This window comes from Scardinius erythrophthalmus (assembly GCF_964197995.2).
Source record: "Scardinius erythrophthalmus genome assembly, chromosome: 3".
NCBI lineage: Eukaryota > Metazoa > Chordata > Actinopteri > Cypriniformes > Leuciscidae > Scardinius > Scardinius erythrophthalmus.
The window spans coordinates 28,988,561-29,009,543 of record NC_138223.1 but is presented as its reverse complement, the minus strand read 5'-3'; the positions used below and the strand labels follow the sequence as shown (position 1 = coordinate 29,009,543).

At 36.3% G+C, this 20,983-nt stretch overlaps 1 protein-coding gene across 19 annotated transcripts in view; it reads left to right on the top strand.

Moving 5' to 3' along the window:
• The first annotated feature begins 8,906 nt into the window (after positions 1 to 8,906).
• Positions 8,907 to 20,983, top strand: part of lmo7b (LIM domain 7b) — a 122,055-nt gene continuing 109,978 nt past the window's right edge. For 17 of the 19 annotated variants that reach the window (XM_081361742.1, XM_081361751.1, XM_081361744.1 and 14 more), the window contains exons 1-8: positions 8,915 to 9,194; positions 10,087 to 10,173; positions 13,880 to 13,950; positions 14,389 to 14,458; positions 14,889 to 14,995; positions 16,845 to 16,875; positions 17,756 to 17,869; positions 19,735 to 19,933. In XM_081361742.1, coding sequence (XP_081217868.1) covers positions 10,105 to 10,173; positions 13,880 to 13,950; positions 14,389 to 14,458; positions 14,889 to 14,995; positions 16,845 to 16,875; positions 17,756 to 17,869; positions 19,735 to 19,933 — 661 coding nt within the window. In that variant the 5' untranslated portion in view covers positions 8,915 to 9,194; positions 10,087 to 10,104. Of the gene's footprint in view, positions 9,195 to 10,086; positions 10,174 to 13,879; positions 13,951 to 14,388; positions 14,459 to 14,888; positions 14,996 to 16,844; positions 16,876 to 17,755; positions 17,870 to 19,734; positions 19,934 to 20,983 lie in introns of all 19 variants that reach the window. The other 2 variants (XM_081361747.1, XM_081361754.1) reach the window with 2 other exon arrangements.

The window sequence follows — 20,983 nt, the reverse complement described above, 5'->3', positions numbered from 1 at the left end:
AGTATTTAACAGTATTTAATAATACAGTACTTAACCACGTTTGACTATGCACAAGGAAATTTGGCAGATCCTTGACAGGATTGCGAACAGCAATGCAAAGTTGATCTAATGTTTAATGTTTTTCAAAATGATGTAGATTATTGATGTAATATCCGATTCATTTCCGTGAATCGGTTCTTTACAACAATTCGTTTCAATGAACTGGTTCGAAAAAACGATTATTTGGTTCCTTATGCCATCAATCAATAATGTCACTACGCAATGCTTTTCTGACAACTCAGGAGAGTCATGTTGTTATATGTTCCCCATGTCTTGTCAGGCTTTTGTTATAGGGTACAACAGGTCAAAAGGCACACCCTAAGAAAAATGCTTTTCACTACTCCCATATTGCAGACTATATATATATTTTGTTAGTACCCTCTAACAAAAGTCCTGACAAGACATGAAGAACATACAACAATGACTCACAACTATTTGATTTAAATAGAGTTTGCTATTAGCATGTTGCTAAGCTAATGCCAAGTTTAATTAGCATAAAAATACAAAAATATTTGGTAAAATAATACATATTTTTAATCACATCGGACATTTTTATTACTGCCTTGCAGTATTACATGACATACATTTGCTTATAATCTGTGGTCCTATCCCAGCAAACACAGAATGCTTCTGTAACATTAGCATAAGTTTCCCATTTGATTGTTTTTGGGAATTAATTAAATTGTTAGCCGTGATCATTGAGACTTGAGGGTATAGGCTCCTTTGAACAAAGCCAGTAAGCAACCAACTAGCAATCAACCTTTTTAATTCCAAGATTCCCCGTTGTTCACAACAATATTCAAAGGCCCCACAACTTTTACAGTGTTTGTGTTTTACTGGATAATGATTAAGGTTTATATATATATATATATATATATATATATATATATATATATATATATATATATATATATATATATATATATATATATATATATATATATATATATATATATATATAAACCTTAATCATGTATTTATTTATTTATATATATATTTATTTTATTTATTTTTTGGCACCCAATAAAGTATTTTAGAGCTTGGCATATCTAGAACAATGCATATTCATCATTCCAGTTTTACAATTATGCTGCCTCACATATCCCAGTTCTTCGAGACATTGGGAATCCTGGTTCTTCAAGAAAAAAAAAATCTTTTTTTTGAACGGGTGCGTCATCTTGACACCCTCTTGGAAGTTTGTTGAGGCCTCCTAGTGGGCTCCGGGCTCCCCTGGTTCAGAGACATAGACCATGAACTGAACATCATGTAGCAGAACATAGAAGAACATTATAGCAACCTTCTATCCCCCACATCATCTGAACACAAAAGCATCGCTTATTTTGTTACATTTAAAAATCTCTTCAAGAAATTGTACGTTATTAAAGTGCAAAAAAGGATGGAGTAACCATTTTTGTTAATTCTGATTCAAACAGTTTTGACTTTGTCATCAAATATTTGCTGAACCTTGTAATGGGTGTGGGTCTGGGTGGTAATGGTTTAAGATGTGTGTGAACAGGAGTTAAATGTGCCCTTGGCTGGACTAACACATCTGGACGCCCACCATCCCTCTTCTCATGTGTCTGCTGGGCAATGGCAGATCAGGACAAAGCTACAGTGTTCAGGGAACTGTACTGCTGTTCCAGCTGTGCAGCTCCAGGTGAAATAGACCACCAGTCAGTGGGCAGGGACAAAAGAAGCACACTGTATATAATATATACACACACGCAGACCCTGAGGCTCTCCAGCAACTCTAAATGAGGCATTGCAGAGGGTGGACTTCAGAAAAAAAACGAAATCTAAAAATCTTTGCTCAAAAAAAGAATATTGTTACAAGAGGATGATATTTCAGACTTTCAGAAAGGTTTCAATTCATTATGTAGCTGAAAACAATAAAACAGATGAGAGAAAATCTTCTTTCAGCAACCTTTGTGAATTGTTGTGCTGGCTCTAGCTAGATGTTTGTTTTAGAACCAAACTTCATTGTTGACTGAAAGAAAATGCCTTTCTAGCAAATGTTCCTTGCCAAACCAACATTCATTTATCTATTCATTTCTGGTACACTTGGTCATATGTGTATCCAGCATACATCCAGTAAATAAGAATAAGAGTTTGAACAAGAGAAACAACATATCACCTCTAATATATATGTGGTCAAGCTCATAGCCTCTCCAAACTGTAAACAAATTTACTTTGTATGTTTTTAGTTTAGTTCATTCCATCCAGTGGCTTTAGAAACCAAGAATTACAATCAAAAACACACATTTCAAGAACAGAATGGAATAGAATTCTAGGCCGATGGATGTGCAAAAGATTAGATCTACTTTTGCTTGCTAAAAATTCTAGAACTTTTAGCATGTTTACTTAAACTCTGCTCTGTTGGCTGTGCTTAAACTAACTTTAAATACCAGTTAGGTGAACACACTGAGAAATCCTCTGATTTTGTATACAACTTTTAGTCTGAATATGTGCACGTTCCATACATTACAATTACTAGGCTCTCAGGTCAGGTGTCTTCACATGCTTTCACTGTTAGAAGTAACAGGAAGACAGGGGGGTCATTCTCAAAATATGATCTCTCATCTTTCATCATGTGGCTGTTCTCTGTAATTTAAGAATATGAGACTCCTCTCCCGTGGCATCATGGGATGATAAAGTGTCCATTGGATGCGCATTTCAGTTCACTTTGCAAGTCAGAAAGTCTAGGTATAGGTATGGATATGTAGAAATATTTTTTTGCTCTATAGCTATCAGATCCCTTTAATAAACAAAGAAAATGCTAATTGATCCTATCTATACCTTCATACATTTAGCCTTTCACGCAGAAGAAACTTACGAGAGCACGAGTTGTGGAACATGTCAACGGAAATAATTAACAAGGTCAAGTTAGATCATTTTTTACAATAAGAGACCCATATCTTTCTTTATTATAGAAAATGTAGGCTACAGTACAGCCAACTTATAAAACAGTAACAAGTGCATTTAAGATTTCATTAGCCTACTTAGCAACACCTTCCACAAACATCCTGTGCAGAGCTGCCAGCCTGCTTTAAAACCTATACTGTAGTCTTTAGGTTCATCAGATGACAACAACAGTGTGATAAAGTGTTGTGTGTCTGACAGCAGACTAGTCACACAGGAAACCAGTGGGCAGACAGGCTTGTACATTGCTCCAGCTTTGGTTAACACTTCCTGTCGCTGGATGAAGCACTTCCTGTTTTAGTTCCAGCTGTTGAAAGCACCTCTCAGTCTTGCATCTTGCAGTCCCTACTTCTGGTTTATCATGTCTTGAATAATCCTTATACACTGTTTTCAAATAATAATAATAATAATTATTATTATATTACAATCATCTATATTGCAATTATATTCTATATGATATTCATACCTCATCTGTGAGTTAACCCTCTGGTGCTTTTTTGTTATTTACGTAAAATATTAGTTTTTTTTTTTTTTTTCTTGTAATGGTACGAAACTTGGTAAAGGTTTTGGCACTTGCTATACGACCACACACACACGCACACACACACATCAAAAATTACCACATTGAATGAATGGGAAACAATTTTCATGTAGTGGAAACGTTTGGTTCTGCGCCAAAAAAAAAAAAAAAACTTACTGAAAGCCTTTTTTTTTTTGAGACATCAAGCTCAAATTCGGAACACCACTAGATTTATGACTTTGATTTTCTTGCAGTTTTTTGGAACGTGTTTTGGAAAACATACATTTCACATAAATATTGAAAGTAGTATTTTATATTTTTCATAACAATAAATGTTAAATGCTACAACTTTTTTAAAGTTCACTTTTTAACCCTCTGATGGTGTCATGGGTAGTCAAAGGGAAGCGAGGATTCACTTGCAGGTAAGGAATTTATTTAAAATAATAAACAAGAACAGAACATAAACAAAAACTCCCTCGTGGGGGAAAACAAGACAGGCCAAAACTCAAGAACATAACATGGGGAAAACAGAGACAACGATCCACACAGACTGCAAACAAGAGGGAACTAATAAAGGGAAACTAATCAGGGGGAACAGGTGGGAGAACTCAAACAATAATCAGATAACAAGTAGGGCGGGGCTAACAATAACACAAGCACATGGCTCAACATAACAGACACCCAAGTGCAGAACAAGACAGGACAGACATGTGACAGATGGTCTTTTTTTATGTCTACACTCGAGTCCTTTGGGGTCTCTAGAGACCCCAGACAATAACATTTAATTTTGTAACAAGATAGTAGGTTTATTTTTTACAAATGGAATTTTGTTCTGTTTGTTAATGTTTTTACTCAACATATGTGCAGTTTTTGGAGAATTTATGATATTTTTTAAATTTCTATAAATAAATAAATAAATAAATAAATATTTAAATAGCCTTTTTACAAAAAAACAGCATTTGATGTAAAATTCACTTTATAAAAGACCCAGATTTCTAACTTTCATTCATGGGGATAACATGGATGATTTTAAATGGTTTAATGTAACATTTATGCCCATTTTTTGGAAAATGCAGTTTTAAAATAAAAAATAATAATTTTAACCACTAGATGGCTATAGAGCTCCAGTATATGCTATTTGCTATTAGACTACCTGAAAGATATCTTTTCACAAGTTGGATTCAGTTGGATTCATATCTAAATATTATAAAATCACAATTATAACAAAAATAAAATATTTTTGTCAAAGTTTAGCATTTTTTGTACCAAAACCCCCCCCCAGTTTTTCAATAATGTTACATTATGATTAGAATCAAACCTGAACAAAATGTTATAAAGAGAAATGTTGGAGTCTTAAGATTTTATCATTTATTTCAATCATTTATTTTTAATCTAATTCTAGATTCTAGACACACTCAATTGTGTGTGTGTGTGTGTGTGTGTGTGTGTGTGTGTGTGTGTGTGTGTGTGTGTGTGTGTGTATGTCTGAGAGATAAAGAGAGAGAGAGTGTGTGAGTACACATTGTCGATGAGCCAGTGTCACCACACCACTTTATATTTGTAGTGGGTCCGCATTTTGGATGATTTTATTTGACACATTATAGCCTTACAAATGTTCCTGTGTGTGTATGCGTGTGTGTGTGTGTGTGTGTGTGTGTGTGTGTGTGTGTGTGTGTGTGTGTGTGTGTGTGTGTTTTCAATGTGTCAGTATCACCAATTTATTTTTGTGGTGGTACTTCATTTTGGATGATTTTATTTGACAAATGATAGCCTTACAAATATTCCTGTGTGTGTGTGTGTGTGTGTGTGTGTGTGTGTGTGTGTGTGCACATTTTTCAATGTGTCAGTGTCACCAATTTAGTTTTGTGGTGGTACTGCATTTTGGATGATTTTTTATTTGACACATTATAGCCTTACAAATGTTCGTGTGTGTGTGTGTGTGTGTGTGTGTGTGTGTGTGTGTGTGTGTGTGTGTGTGTGTGTGTGTGTGTGTGTGTGTGTGTTTGTGCACATTTTTCAATGTGTCAGTGTCACCAATTTAGTTTTGTGGTGGTACTGCATTTTGGATGATTTTTTTATTTGACACATTATAGCATTACAAATGTTCGTGTGTGTGTGTGTGTGTGTGTGTGTGTGTGTGTGTGTGTGTGTGTGCATTTTTCAATGTGTCAGTGTCACCAATTTATTTTTGTGGTGGTACTGCATTTTGGATGATTTTATTTGACACACTATAGCCTTACAAATGTTCCTGTGTGTGTATGCGTGTGTGTGTGTGTGTGTGTGTGTGTGTGTGTGTATGCGTGTGTGTGTGTGTGTGTGTGTGTGTGTGTGTGTGTGTGTGTGTGTGTGTGTGCACATTTTTCAATGTGTCAGTGTCACCAATTTATTTTTGTGGTGGTACTGCATTTTGGATGATTTTACACACACATTATAGCCTTACAAATGTTCCTGTGTGTGTATGCGTGTGTGTGTGTGTGTGTGTGTGTGTGTGTGTGTGTGTGTGTGTGTGTGTTTATATTTTCAATGTGTCAGTATCACCAATTTATTTTTGTGGTGGTACTGCATTTTGGATGATTTTATTTGACAAATTATAGCCTTACAAATGTTCCTGTGTGTGTGTGTGTGTGTGTGCGTGTGTGTGTGTGTGTGTGTGTGTGTGTGTGTACATTTTTCAATGTGTCAGTGTCACCAATTTATTTTTGTGGTGGTACTGCATTTTGGATGATTTTATTTTACAAATGATAAGAGAACAGTTTTTATAGTCTCAAAAATGTATTCCTCTATAGGCCTATATGTGTGTGTGTGTGTGTGTGTGTGTGTGTGTGTGTGTGTGTGTGTGTGTGTGTGCGCTTGTGAGCAAAATAATTCAGCATTGTGGATGCTTTTTGAATTGGTGGAAGTGTGCCACTTTATTTCTGTCATTTCTGTCGATGTGTTCTGTGTTGTTTCTGATTTTGATGATGAATTTTGTCTATTTTGATTGCGGGGTCTCCAGAGACCCCAAAGACCACGAGTGTCACAAATTTTGTCACGCTAACATAAAAACAGATATCATTCCACTTTATTTTTTTTTTTTGTAGATCTATAAAGTGTTAAGAGCCGTAGAAGGTTTCATACCATTTGGACAAAGGGAACATTTTTTTTAATTTGAGCAAAAGTCATTTGCGGGTCAAAAAGACCCCGCGGACCATCAGAGGGTTAAAACAAAAAAACAAAAATTCACTTTTTCACTTTAGCAATAATCTGCCTGGCGTTGTCTTTAAAAAGAGACCAAACTTAAAGCCACAATATGTTTTTTTTTTTTTTGCCGCTAGGGGCCGCTCATCTCTTACAATAACTAAGGCGATGACGCATAAGCGGAATTATGGAACTTGTCGTCATGCCGAAGGATCTAATAATGTTTATGGATGAGTGAATACATTGATGTTTTTAAAGGGTTACCGTAGTGTTTTTGCGCAGCGCGTCTATGTTGTACGTCACACGTAGGCTCACTATTGGCCGACGCTGGTCATGTGTGATGCGTGTGAAGTACAACACAGACGCGCTGCGCAAAAACACTACGTGAAAAGCTCGAGGCCCAGAGAGAAGGAAATGAATAGTGGAATAAAGTCGTTATTTTTGTTTACTTTTTGCGCACAAAAAGTATTCTCGCCGCTTGATAAACTTAAGATCGAGCCACTGATGTCACATGGACTACTTTGATGATGTCTGTATTGCCTTTCTGGACGTGAACACTGAACAGTATGCCGTCCATTGACTTTCAATGGAGGAACAGAAAGCTCTCGGACTAAATCTAAAATATCTTAAACTTTGTTCTGAAGATGAACGGAGGTCTTACGGGCTTGGAACGACATGAGGGTGAGTCATTAATGACATAATTTTCATTTTTGGGTGAACTAACCCTTTAAAGCATTTGACAGTGCAGACCACAGTCCATATCCAGACCTAACATGTATAAGTTAAAGTCACCAGGAAATCAAAATGGACACGTTTTAAATGGAATTTTGCAGTATTATAAATTATTTATCTGTGCACAACATTTGTTTATTTATTTATTTTAAATCACTTGCCCTTTCTTGATTATCTTTATTTAAAATAACTTCTCCTTCCTCTGATGATGACGTGTTCACTGGCGCGAGGGCGGGACAAACTGTCACTCACATGACATTATTGTTTGAGATGGGCCTCGCCTCACCTGAAATGTAGGCGAGAGTAGGCGGCTGCAGTGAGAGGAGGAGTAAAAAAAGTGCAGGCAAGGCGGAGAGTAGGCTACATACTTCTTGTACATGATTAGACACCTACGAGATCAAAGGCGCGGGGGATTCACGCTCATGTGCCATGTTGATGATAAACTGGATGTCATTTAAGTTCTGTTGCTTTTATATGAAAATAAATATAATGAACAAGACACCCAAACTAAGCTACTGTTATATATTTCTATTCGAAATACGTGTTTATTAGTAATTTTTTACTTTAATTACAGACATGTTTTTATATATAGGCTATATTTTTTTATATAAATATGACAACAGCAATCAAATAACCCATAGAGATCGCACTGTCAGAGAGTTTGGGAATATTCACACATAATTTATACACATAAAAAGTGGAGAGCCGCACAGTCGGTGGAGCAACTGCGGCCGACTGCAGAATCCGATAAGTCCGCCTTGCCATCGCGAGAGGTTTTTGACATACGTCAGCATGACATCAGAGCAAGGCGGACCACACTCGGACACTTCTAACCGGCATGCATCTTCGCGGTGATCACCGGTGATCGGTTCTGCGCAGGTTTTGCTCATCTCAAACAAGCCTACTGTGGCAATGATCCAATCAATTCCCCTTGGATAAAATCCAGTCCTGCCCTACATTTTATTTTGTTTTCAGAAGCCCTTCGTTTACTTGTATATATATATATATATATATATATATATACATCACAATAAAGGAGAAAAGATACTTCAGTTTCATGGTGACTTTAATGCCTTTTCTGGCCATAGATTAGCCAGACTAATGTTCCCCAAACATAAATCAGCTCCAGTGTTCGTATCCAAATAGAATCTAAAATGGTAAAAAGCTATGATTTCCATAGTAGGCTAAAGTTTATCAAAACATATTTATTAGCTGATTCATGTTTGTTCATTAGTCAATTTTATAAAAAAAAAAATATATATATGGTTGAGCCTTAAACCAATTTAATTGAATACCCTTGACTGTATGTAAAACAATTAAGCGCTATTTTTAATATAAAAAATGTTATAATTCAAGTGCTAAGTATAGTAAAAATGGCCGTTCAACAGCATGACAACGTCGTTGAAGTGATTCTTTGTCGCCATCTGCTGGTCGTTGTTGACATAGCTCGCGAACCCATGTCATCACTTCTTATCAAGAGGCAGAAGGGGGCGTGGCATATATTTAAACAACTCATCATAATCATTTGCCTCTGCAAACACGCAGCTGTCCTGTGCACTTATCGCCCCTGGATACACTGAACGGCGACATATCTGTTCCTGCTCGCAACAAGCAAGCTCGGTGGTAGGAGAGCTGCTGGAGGTTCAAGGTGTCAATTTGTAGCGGAATGTTTGCAACAGAGTTGTGTTGGAGGCACGCGCGCGGGTAGCGGGAAAAACACCTTGCGCTTTCGAGTCGACATCTGGGAAGTGAAATTTAAGAGTAGTTTCAGGAAATCAGAAAACTTAATTAAAACAGGGGCTTTCAGGTAAGTTAAGTTTGGGACGGGGATTTTTGCAGGATGCCACAGGTGCACAGTGCTATTATGAGTCATAGCATATTTTGGGGTTGTTATACACAGTATTTGGGGAGTTCATTTTAACCCGTTCAGAGTCACACCAGTGGACGTCACTTTTCTCTGGTGTATTTTTCCTTTGGTACACCCAAATAGCAAATAAAGATTATTAGATTAGACGCTGGTAATTGATTTTTACACTAAATGTTATTTAAAAACTACATCAATAATAGTTAGACTGTTGAAATTAAATTGTAGGGGTAACATTAAAAAGACAAGTCATAATATCGTGTTTTTATTGCTTTTTTTGAAGATCTACTATATTGCAAAACTGCTAATGTGATTTCAGTTATAATTGTCCTACACAATTTGTACCAAAATTGATTGTGTGTGATATGTTATTTACATGTTTACAGTCAATGTTAAGCTATAGCTTTATATGCTTCCAACTGAAACTCAAAAGCAGTGTTGAATGTTAGCTATTTTCATATATATATATATATATATATATATATATATATATATATATATATATGAAGAGTTCAGATGCAAAAGTGCCGTCTGAAATTTTCTTCTAGAATGATCATTTTAATCAAGCTCGTATATTCAAGTTCAGTAATTTCACTTAAATTACAATTAATGGGTAATTTGCATTGCCATTTAAGTGAAATTACTTAACTTAAATATACAAGCTTGATAAAAATGATCATTCTAGAAGAAAATGTCAGATGGCACTTAGAGGCTTTTGCATCTGAACTCTTTATATATATATATATATATATATTCAACACTGCTTTTTTTATATATATCTGAATATTTTTGTGTCCTTGCATATAATCTGGGTGTGAATGTGAAATGCCCACAGGTGTGATCTGGAGCGGGGATGGAGTGGCGTCAGCAGTCTGCAGTCAGCTGTGAGCTCGCGTTCCAGGAAGCACAAAGATGGCTCGAGGTAATGACATCATCATCTAATGTGCAGGTCTTTCACCCTCATGTTCTGTTGAGAAGATTGACCATGTTCTATGGGCACCCAGAAACGCCAGTGCTATTCATGTGTAAACTATTAGTCAAGTTTACCTGACAGATATTATTGAAGCTTTACCCCTTCGTGTATATTACGCAAGCATTTTTCCAGAATGCAAAGTACGTGTGTGTGCTTTATATTCCTGAACGTTATTTAGGAGGTCCAATTAAATGGAAACTAGACTAGATTACATTCATCGTGATGTTTTCAAAGCAGCTTTAGATAGCCTCTACCATTTGTGGTTGTCTTACTTTATCAGTTCTGAACCATTTGCAAAGTAGCCAAGTGCCATCAGCTCCATAAAATCATAGATACCATGTGTCTTCTTTTATTCAACTATTGATTGTTTTGAATAATGATGTAATGCTTGGTTTGTTTTTCACCATGGTGGTTTTATTAGTTCACAGCAAGACATTACTTTGAGCAATAAAATGTGTACAGTGGTGCCCTTATAATAAAGTACCATCACAGCTAGCACAGAACAGTGATTGTATCAGATGCTTGATGGTATAGCATTTATTTAGTTAGTTCCATAATATATATTTAAGTACTATGGTATTTATATGAAACTTCAAAGAAATATGTTTTTTTTTTTCCCCAATTGTATACGTACACTATCGTTCAAAAGTTTGGGGTGGGAAAGTTTTTTTATATATATATATATATATATTTTTTTTTTGATTGAAATCTCTTATGTTTACCAAGGCTGCATTTATTTGATAAATACATTAAAACAGTAATATTGTGAAATATTACAATTTAAAATAACTGTGTATGTGTGTATAAAAAATAATAATAATATAAAATATTCCTGTGATTGCACAGCTGAATTTTCATTCTTCATTACATCAGTCTTCAGTGTCACATGATCCTTTAGAAATCTGATTTGATGCTCAAGTAACATTTCTTATTGTTACAAATGCTTATTTTTTATGGAAGCGGTGATACTTTTTTTAGGATAGATTTATGAATAGAACGTTCAAATTATTATTATTATTTTATTTTTTTTGTAGCAATGTAAAAAGTCTTTACCATCACTAGTAATCAACTGAATGCATCCTTGTTAAATGAAAGTTGTAATTACTTAAAAAAAATCTTACTGACCAGTGACACAAACTTTTGAATGGTACTGTATGTCCAGAAAGCATGGTAGTACATTGGTACTTTTTTGTTAGCGTTTAGCTTTGCATGGTGAATGTGTTCTTGTTTTCAACAGCCTGCACTGAAGTCTTACCTCTCAGTTCTAACCACCATTTCCTGAAGACCTGTCGCTCTGCCATCTAGAATGCTGGTGCTTTTGTTTTATGCTTGCATTTTGTTGCATGCGTTTCAAACGTAACACTATAAAACTAATGCTTATCTTCACTGTTAAATATATTTGCAAATGTATAAACTGGGATAGAATAATGGAATTGTGAGTGGTTGTTAGATCTCTCAGGTCTCTTTTGATGTAGACCTTACACAAGCAGCTATTGATGGAGTACATTCCATGTGCCCAAACAAGCTGATGATCAGGATGCAGAATTGGGCAGGCACCAGGGCAAGCGTGGATGCTTCAGTGCGTCTCAATCTGATTCTGAACACAAAGGACCCCTGAGCTGTTTGCAACATTCTGTGTGCCAAATGGCCACTCCACCACATTACTTGTACAGTCATGAGCCTGCTTGCTTGGGCACCTCAGTCTCCAAACATGATGCACTGTGTGGGAGGGTCTGAGGCCCTGTTTGAGTGCACTATTACTGTATGTGTGGATGCTAAGACCTATTTGAATGGAACAGAGAGAAAGTGTGGTTTTGGTTACAGAGCTGCCTAACTTTAAGGCAGTGATGGCATGGATTGATTTGTGACTGATGTTGGAGGTTAGCAGTGGAGATATTGGTGTTTCTTTTCTTCTTCTTGTAAGTCATAGGACTCTTGTTGAATTTGCTCACAGTTTGTTTTGCTTGCTTAAAGGATTAGTTTACTTTAAAAAAAAAACTTTTGCTGATAATTTACTCACCCCCATGTCATCCAAGATGTCCATGTCTTTCTTTTTTCAGTCGAAAAGAAATTAAGGTTTTTGATGAAAACATTCCAGGATTTTTCCCCATATTATGGACTTCAATGGGACCCAAACGGTTCAAGGTCCAAATGACAGTTTCAATGCAGCTTCAAAGGGCTTTAAACGATACCAGGCGATGAATAATGGTCTTATCTAGCGAAACGATCGGTCATTTAAAAAATAAATAAAGTTTGCTCGCCTTGCTCTGTTCTGTGATGCGCGTTCGTGATGTCACGTAATACGCAATTACGTTGAAAAGGTCACGCTTGAAAAATTTCTGTCCTGAAGAAAATTTTCTTTTAGGCTTTTTAATATTAAAGCACCCAGGATACGCACACGAAATGGGCATTTTAAACGATAAACTGACACAAATACATTTGAATATGTGTATATGGTCCTCCTTCCGCACATTTGTAAACACGTCAAACGTGACCTTTTCAACGTAACTGCGTATTACGTGACGTCACGAACGCGCATCACAGAACAGAGCAAGGCGAGCATTTGTGCTTATAAAACTTAAACTTTATTTTTTTTTTAAATGATCGATCGTTTCGCTAGATAAGACCCTTATTCATCGTCTGGTATAGTTTAAAGCCCTTTGAAGCTGCACTGAAACTGTCATTTGGACCTTGAACCGTTTGGGGCCCACTGAAGTCCATTATATGGAGAAATGTTTTCATCAAAAACCTTAATTTCTTTTCGACTGAAGAAAGAAAGACATGGACATCTTGGATGACATGGGGGTGAGTAAATTATCAGCAAAAGTTTTTTTTAAAAGTGAACTAATCCTTTAATGGCAGTAAAAGCAATTATTTGGTGTGCTGTTGTATTGCATGTGATGAGTGGAGATCATACTCTGGTTGGAATATATTCAGTTGGAGTGGAAATAGCATGATGTGTTTTTGAGAGGGCCTGTGGTTTCCTGTCTCAGGACATTCACTCATTCATATATATATATATATAGATCTATACCTCCGAGAGTGGGGCATAAAAAAATAGATGTTAGTGTATGTTAGTTTCTGCATGATGTGAGGTTCTTTCTTATTTTCATTTAAAATAAAATGTTACAGTAATTAATTTTTCCTTTCTAATCGCGATTAATTTGATTCTTAGAATTTTAAATCGACCGAAACAAATGATTCATAATTCTAAAATCCATGTTTCAAGAAAGATCGATACATATGCATCATCAGGATTTGTAATCCATGCATCAAGAAAATGAGTGAATGGTTACACACCTTGTGTGTATGTATATATGTGTGTTTTACATTAAAAAAGTGCTTTACATAAAAATTAATAAACAAAAATAATAAGGACACACATAGACCAATAAATAGACAACATGTAAAACACCACATCTAACCAACATTAGGTGCGCTTTCAACAAACTCTTAAACATTGACAGCGATTTGGCAGACCTGATGGGTAGCGGCAGCTCATTCCACTGTCTCGGCCCTATTACTGCAAAGGCCTTGTTGGCTTTATATAGGCGATTTGTTCTAGGCACTATAAGTAATTTTTGATTCTCTGATGTATGTCCTGTATTTAGTCCTGATTTGTGCCTGTGATCTGTTTGGGTTCTTTTCTTAACAGGAAGTGACCAACAAACGTTTTGGAAGCAAAACCTTTCGAGTGGCCTTGGAGGATGGAGTCCTTCTGTGCGAGTAAGTGCTTTTTCTATGATTTTTATTTCTTTGAACATAGCAATGGGTCATTTTGCAAAATTTCAAGGTTTATCTAAAATAAGCAACTTTATACAGTTTATATATATATATATATATATATATATATATATATATATGTATATGTATATGTATATGTATATGTATATGTATATGTATATGTATATGTATATGTATATGTGTGTGTGTATGTATGTATGTATGTGTGTGTGAAGAGTTCAGATGCAAAAGCCTCTAAGTGCCATCGGAAATTTTCTTCTAGAATGATCATTTTTATCAAGCTCGTATATTTAAGTTCAGTAATTTCAGTAATTATTTAAGTGAAATTACTGAACTAAAATATACAAGCTTGATAAAAATTTCAGATGGCACTTAGAGGCTTTTGCATTTGAACTCTTCATATATTCCTTCTATTTTCAGGCTGATCAACAAACTGAAGCCAGGCATCATCAAACGACTTAACAGGCTGTCCACCCCTATTGCAGGCTTGGTGAGCATATTTTAAATGACATCTAAAGTAGATTTATTTAGTTATAGAATTAAGATTTAGTCTCCAATTAAACGATAGTTTTTTCATCAAACAGTTCAGATATACTTGTCAAACATTGTGCATGTGCCAAGACATTTTTCCCATGAGTCCTGAGGATTCCATTTATAAATGGTGTGTGTGTGTGTGTGTGTGTGTGTGTGTTGGACAGCACCTGACAACTGTCTCCTTCAGTTCCCACCCCTTTTCTGTTCAACTTGTCAATCTCTTGTACTAGTCAATTCTCAGTGGAGCTTCATCATCCAAGCTTCCCTACCTTGTAGCATCTCAACTTTTTTTTTTTTTTTTTTTTCACTGGTTGCTTAATATTTGAGGATGACGTTTAACTTTTCGTTTACCCTAACTGCAATAGTCCATGCTGGTTTCTCTTCAGGATAACGTGAATGTGTTTCTCAAGGCTTGTGAGAAACTTGGGCTCAATGAAGCACAGCTCTTCCATCCTGGAGACCTGCAAGATGTGTCCACGCGTGTGACTGTCAGGTGAGCAGAGAGAAGTGAAAGTGCAAATTCTTATTTCTGGTTTGTTTGTTGCATTTCATTGCAATGTAAGACCTGTAACTGTTATGAACAGAGATGGCTGGATTTGCTGCCTGTGCCTTTTTAATGTCTCCCTTGCATTATATTTGCATAATTCAATTATCCATAAATATCTGATGCAAACCTATCTGTATTTAATGCTATTACTGCCTTTGCGGTTTGTGTGAATATAAAGAAATAAGTAAGTCTTCCGTGTGAATGCAGGAAGAGGGTTAATTTGAATAGTGTTTGCAGTCTGATTACATTTCCATACCAAATGAAAGGCTGGATGAGTCCTGTCACACATTATCTGTCCTACATCAAACAATGATATCTGACCAACCAAGACCCATGTTTTAGTCAAGCTGCTTTATGAAAATGTATTTTGAATGATGACATTTAAATGGGGGAACAGTCAGACGTGACGTTTTGACTGTTGATCTGTCACTAATAAATGGCTCACCCAAAAATGGAATTCTGTCATTTATTCAATTACTGTCGACTTTAGTCACTTTAATCGCAAATTAAGATATTTTTAAGGAAACTGAGAGGTTTCTGTTCTTCCACTAAAACTTAAAAGATCAAAAAAGGTCATAAAAGTCTTGTGAAAAGATAGATATGATTGTAAAGATTTAATTTTGTCTTATTTACATCTAAACAATGAGTGGCACACCGAACACATCACATTTGGTAAACACGGTAGCTTAAAAATGCATGTGTGAGTTTACCAAATGTGATGCGCTTTATGTATGTGCGGTTTTATGTGAATACAAAATTTAGAAAATTAAATAAAGTCTTATGGATTTGGAATTACACGAGGCTGAGTAAATGACATGTTTTCATTTTTGGGTGATCCATCCCTTTAAGATCAGGGCTTGATAAAATCAGGGCTTGACTAAATTATTATATTTCTTAACAATAATTTATTGATTTAAATACTGTTAAATCACGAGGCCCTGACACCAAACTGCTCTACTATCCCTATCAATACAAAAAGGTATTTTCAAGGTATTTCCAATAACTAATTTAATTCCCAACTCTTGAGCTGTGCATTTCATCACACAGCCTAATTCTTTTTTAGGTCCTGACCCTAGCCCTGAACAATAAATCTTGTCGTCCACCCTGCTGAGAGCTTCATGTCCCCACTGTTGGTCTTGTGGAGGGGCGAGGGGCAAGAGAGGGTGGATACGAGGCACGGTGACCTCTAAATTTAGCCCCAAATGACTGTCCCTTCAAACCAAATGCTATGGTGAAGCTATAGTGGATCTGACTGCTATTTTTAACTTGCATGCTTTCTCGCGGTCATGTTGTTTTAGGGCTTAAGTGAAAGTGTTTCTGTTATTTCATTAATAACCTCAGATCAAGTGCTGTTTCTTATAGCTCGTCGGACTTATTTTTAAGATAACGCAACACCGTGTAATGAGCGTCGGGTGTTAAGGTGCATTCCTCTGCAAATGCATGTTTGCTAGTCCATGGTGACAAACAGATGGCTCACATGTCCAGTGTCAGCACGCTGTGGGAACAAGTATGTTCCACTGTCGGATAGGCTACCGGTTCTTTTGAGCACTTGCTGATTGTCTTCATTGTACATAATGGTTATTGTAAATAAAAATCAAGTGTACATGATTAGTGACTTACAGTGAAGCTTATGCGGTATGTAGTTGAGGTCCATTTATAGCAGTGACTTATACCCGAGTTTTATTGGAGGGTATGGGGTGGATTTAGTTGCTGGTACTGTTAGTGTAAGCTGGAACTGATCTGTGTGTCTGACCGTGAACGCTCATTGCATTTAACCTCCTTCTCTCCTGCTTAGACGTGAAGAGACGAGCAGGAGACTGAAAAACGTAAGTGTTTTTTTCTTTTTCTCCTGCTATTAAAAGCTTGGTATTAACCGTGAACTAAATGGTGAATGAAGTGTCTATGGCTTGTTTGATGTGGACTGAATGTGTCCTTTGACTCTTTAGTTTGCATACCAAACAAGTTGATTTGTAATTTTATCTCATTACAGTCTTCTATGGTATTCTCAATGCGGTATCATTTAAAAGTGGACATTTAAAGCCACATAATACTGCTTTGCATGCACTATTTGGATTAGGGATTGCTGACTAACATTTGAAATATGAAGTGTCTTCATTTGTTTAAGTTGATACTGATGACAATAATGCATGTAGGATATTGGAACTGGGGGTACCAATCTGCTCTGCATCTTTATTTTATTGGTAATATATTATGCGCAGACAGACATACTTCAAATAGTGAAAATTATCTTGTATTTGATTCCTTATTAGAATAGTTCTAATGATCTTAGTGATCCAACAGGCACTACAGAGCCCACTGTTGTCTTCATTGTCTTGTACGTGTGCCACATTCCTACCCTTTTGCCACCCTGTGTTTGTGTGTGTGCGCGCAAACGGTCATGGTTTTCTAGATGGGAACAGAAATGAAACTGGGACACACAAGCCATTCATGCCACACGCAAGCATGCACAACACTAAATTCCCAGAGGCTTTGCTTTGGGCTCGTATCATGTTAACTTAAGTTGTGAAAACTGATATAAGATATATATCTTATATATCTCAAGGTATAAGCTATAAACTAATCTTTACATGTTAAAAAAAAGTTAATCTTCATCTTTGTTTTAAAATATTATTTTGTCCTCATTTGTGTCCTCTCACTCTCGCTCTCTCTCTCACTCTCACTCTTTCATACTCTTTCTACATACAGGTTTTGATCACTATATACTGGTTGGGGAGGAAGGCCCAGTCTGATCCGTTTTACACTGGACCACAGTTGAACCTAAAAGCCTTTGAAGGTTTGCTGGGCATAGCATTATCTAAGGTATTTCCGTTTACTTTTTTGCATATTTAATTTTTAATTTTCCTTTTTTAGGAAGTGCAATGTAAGTTTGAGAGTTGTTGCATGATATAAATAAAAAATGTGCAGAGCGCCTAAAGGGACATGGTGGCGGAAAAAAAATATGAGATGGGAGGAATTTTCTTTTTTACATTTTTTTATTTATTTTTGGGGTTCCCTGAGAAACTTTGTGTTCGCGCACAAATAATTCAAATGTTTTTTTGTGAGGGAACAAAGGATTTGTGAGTGAACGCAAAAGCATTGACTTATTATTTTTCCACCACCATGTCCTTTGAGGAGCTCCGTAGACATTGTCAATTTTGTTTTTGCATTTTATTTGTTTTGTTTTCATTTTATTTTTAATTAATAAAATAATATAAAATATTTATAAACTATTTTAATTTTATATTATTATTATGGCTGTGAACCGATTACACTTTTTTTTTTTTAAATCTAATTACATGATGTGCTGATTAATTAATCACATTACCCCTAAAAGATCATTTAAAGTCATTATTGTGTAAAGGACATCAAATAGACATCACAAAAAGTAGTTTTAGAAATAAGTATTTTATTTGATCCAACATATTAGACATATATTTATTAGACATAAACTTTTAGGCTACAAGGGCCATTTTTTTTTTTTCAGAAGTTATATCTGGATTGACAGATTGATGCACACAGACCAAAACTTACCAACATTCTTAGAAATGCTATTTCTTCTTTTATGTTCCGTAAAAGAAAAAAAAATTAAGTAGTAAATGTAAATAGACAGAATTTTCAGTTTAAGGTAAACTTTTCCCAAAATATTTTTTATTTTATTTTTTTTATGAAGTGATCTTAAGTAAGACATTAAAATTGCCAGTAGTTGGCAGAAAATGTCTAAAGTAAATTGAGTCATTTGTTCGATTCGTTCAAATGGCTGATTCATTCAGGAATGCAGTAAATAGGTGTGTTCGGCTTGAAGCAGCGTTGGGCGGATCGACATCAGAGTAGAGAGCGATTCGAAAGCATACAGAGTCGTCTGCTCTCACTGTACTTTGATGTCATACACCAATCAGTCTGCTCAGCGCTGCTTTAAGTAATACACACCTAATGGCTCTCTTTATGAATGGGCCATTGAATCATTGGTTCACCCAATTGATTCGCTCAAAAAGCTGATTCATTCAGGAAAAAAAATACCGCTGTGTCTTGCTCGGAGACACACAACAGTTCTGCTCTGGCTTTATAGGTAATTTCACATTAAATTGACAGGCCTAATTATTATACAACATATATATATATATATATATATATATATATAAAATAACCAAGGATGTACTGCAAGTCTGAGAGTTGTTGTACAAACGATAAATTGTCAATTTGATTTGTATAGAGCTTAAAATGCCTCTTGTTTAATTAAAACATTTCACATAGTTTTTACAATTTCGACTCTATCAAGTGTTTGCATCGAATCAAATCCTATCAAGTGTTTATGCATTGTAACAAATCCATAAGTCAAATAAGCCCCTCTGTAGTCAGATTCATTACATTACTCATATAGTGAAATGTTACATTTGAGTCTCATGCGTTTTGTGTTCTCACTAAGGACGTCATGCAGGTCCAGAACTCCCCATGCATTTTGGCCGCTGATAAAATGATTCACTCAGGCGTAAGTCTGTGTTGTCGGTCCTCGCGTAATAATTATCAGAACACTAACTGACATATTTCTCAGTGTGTAGGGAATTTCTTCAGTCAGCAAAATGGAAAAACGTCTGTAAAAGTCCACTGGAGCTCAAGTCTATTCACTAAAACTCACTTATTTGCCTTGCCTTTTTTAAGTTTTCTGCTCTTTGTTCACCTTCTACCAGGCTCTAGAGGAGTCTGTGCAGTCCAAGTCGAGTGTGAGGGACAGTGGGTACGTGGAGGGCTGGTTTTCTGACAGGGAGGATCTGTTAAGTCTGAAGCAGTTGGGCTACAGGAGGGAGGACTCAGTCGAGAGCCTGGACTCAGTGGAGTTTCGCACACTCAGTGTGGCTTCAGACTACACCATCAGAGCCGGCAGTGAAGGTAAGACTGGGCAGTATGTGTCTGTCTGTTAAATAAATCATTCTTTTTTTAAACCAATTACAATTGTTTTTTTGAGAGAAACTTTGTGGATATGTAATTAAAGCAGCACCAGGTAACTTTTCAACCTTCATAATATATTTCCAAGACTCTTGTGATGGTACATCGACTTACAATAGGTTGAATGACACGTCTGCCATAGCCTGACGGGGTCTGTATCGTTTTTAATCGTACTTTTAAACTTCGGGGTTCGGGTAGTAACACCGGCGCACCAAAAGAACTACAAAATTCGACTGCTTTACGGCATAGGCTACCTCACTTCCCCCAACACGTCCTCACATGCTGTTGGACTTGTAAGTATATTGCTTATATTGTATATCACTCGGACAAGCTTTCACTCGTTGGTGTGAGCTAAAAAGCACCTGGCGTTCTTGTTGATGGATTAGTAACTTAGACATCTTCGGAGGCTAGCTGTGCTTGTTCGATGTCCGACGATTGTAACGCGTTGTGTTTATTCCCCAATCGACTACCGTCCACACAGCATTACTTGATAGACAAAAATAGGACAAGAATGAGCATCAAACAGAAACAACCCGCTTACGGGGTGTTCGAGTCGCACATACAATACAGACTGCCGACAGTTAAACAGGGCGCGCGCAGCTCTTAAAGGGGACACACCTTATTTCCACTCGTTACTGCTTCCATCCGACTGAACAGGGACCGGTATACAGGGGGAAGGGGATCAGGCCGTGAGTGAAGAGACTGCTCTGCGTGAGTGGTATTTACGACAGTAACGTTAAATACAAGTAGTCCACAGCGACTCTAGGGGTCGTTGTTTGACCAAAACGGAATTCCTGCCTAGTGGGGCTTTAATGAAATCTTTACGGATATTTAATTATTACATTTGTGACCCAGGACCACAAAACCAGTCACGTGGTTATTATTTTTTTTTTATTGAGGTAGGATAGGACAATATTTGGCCGAGATACAACTATTCTGGAATCTGGAATCTGAGGGTGCAAAAAAATCGAAACATTTCAAAAAATCGCCTTT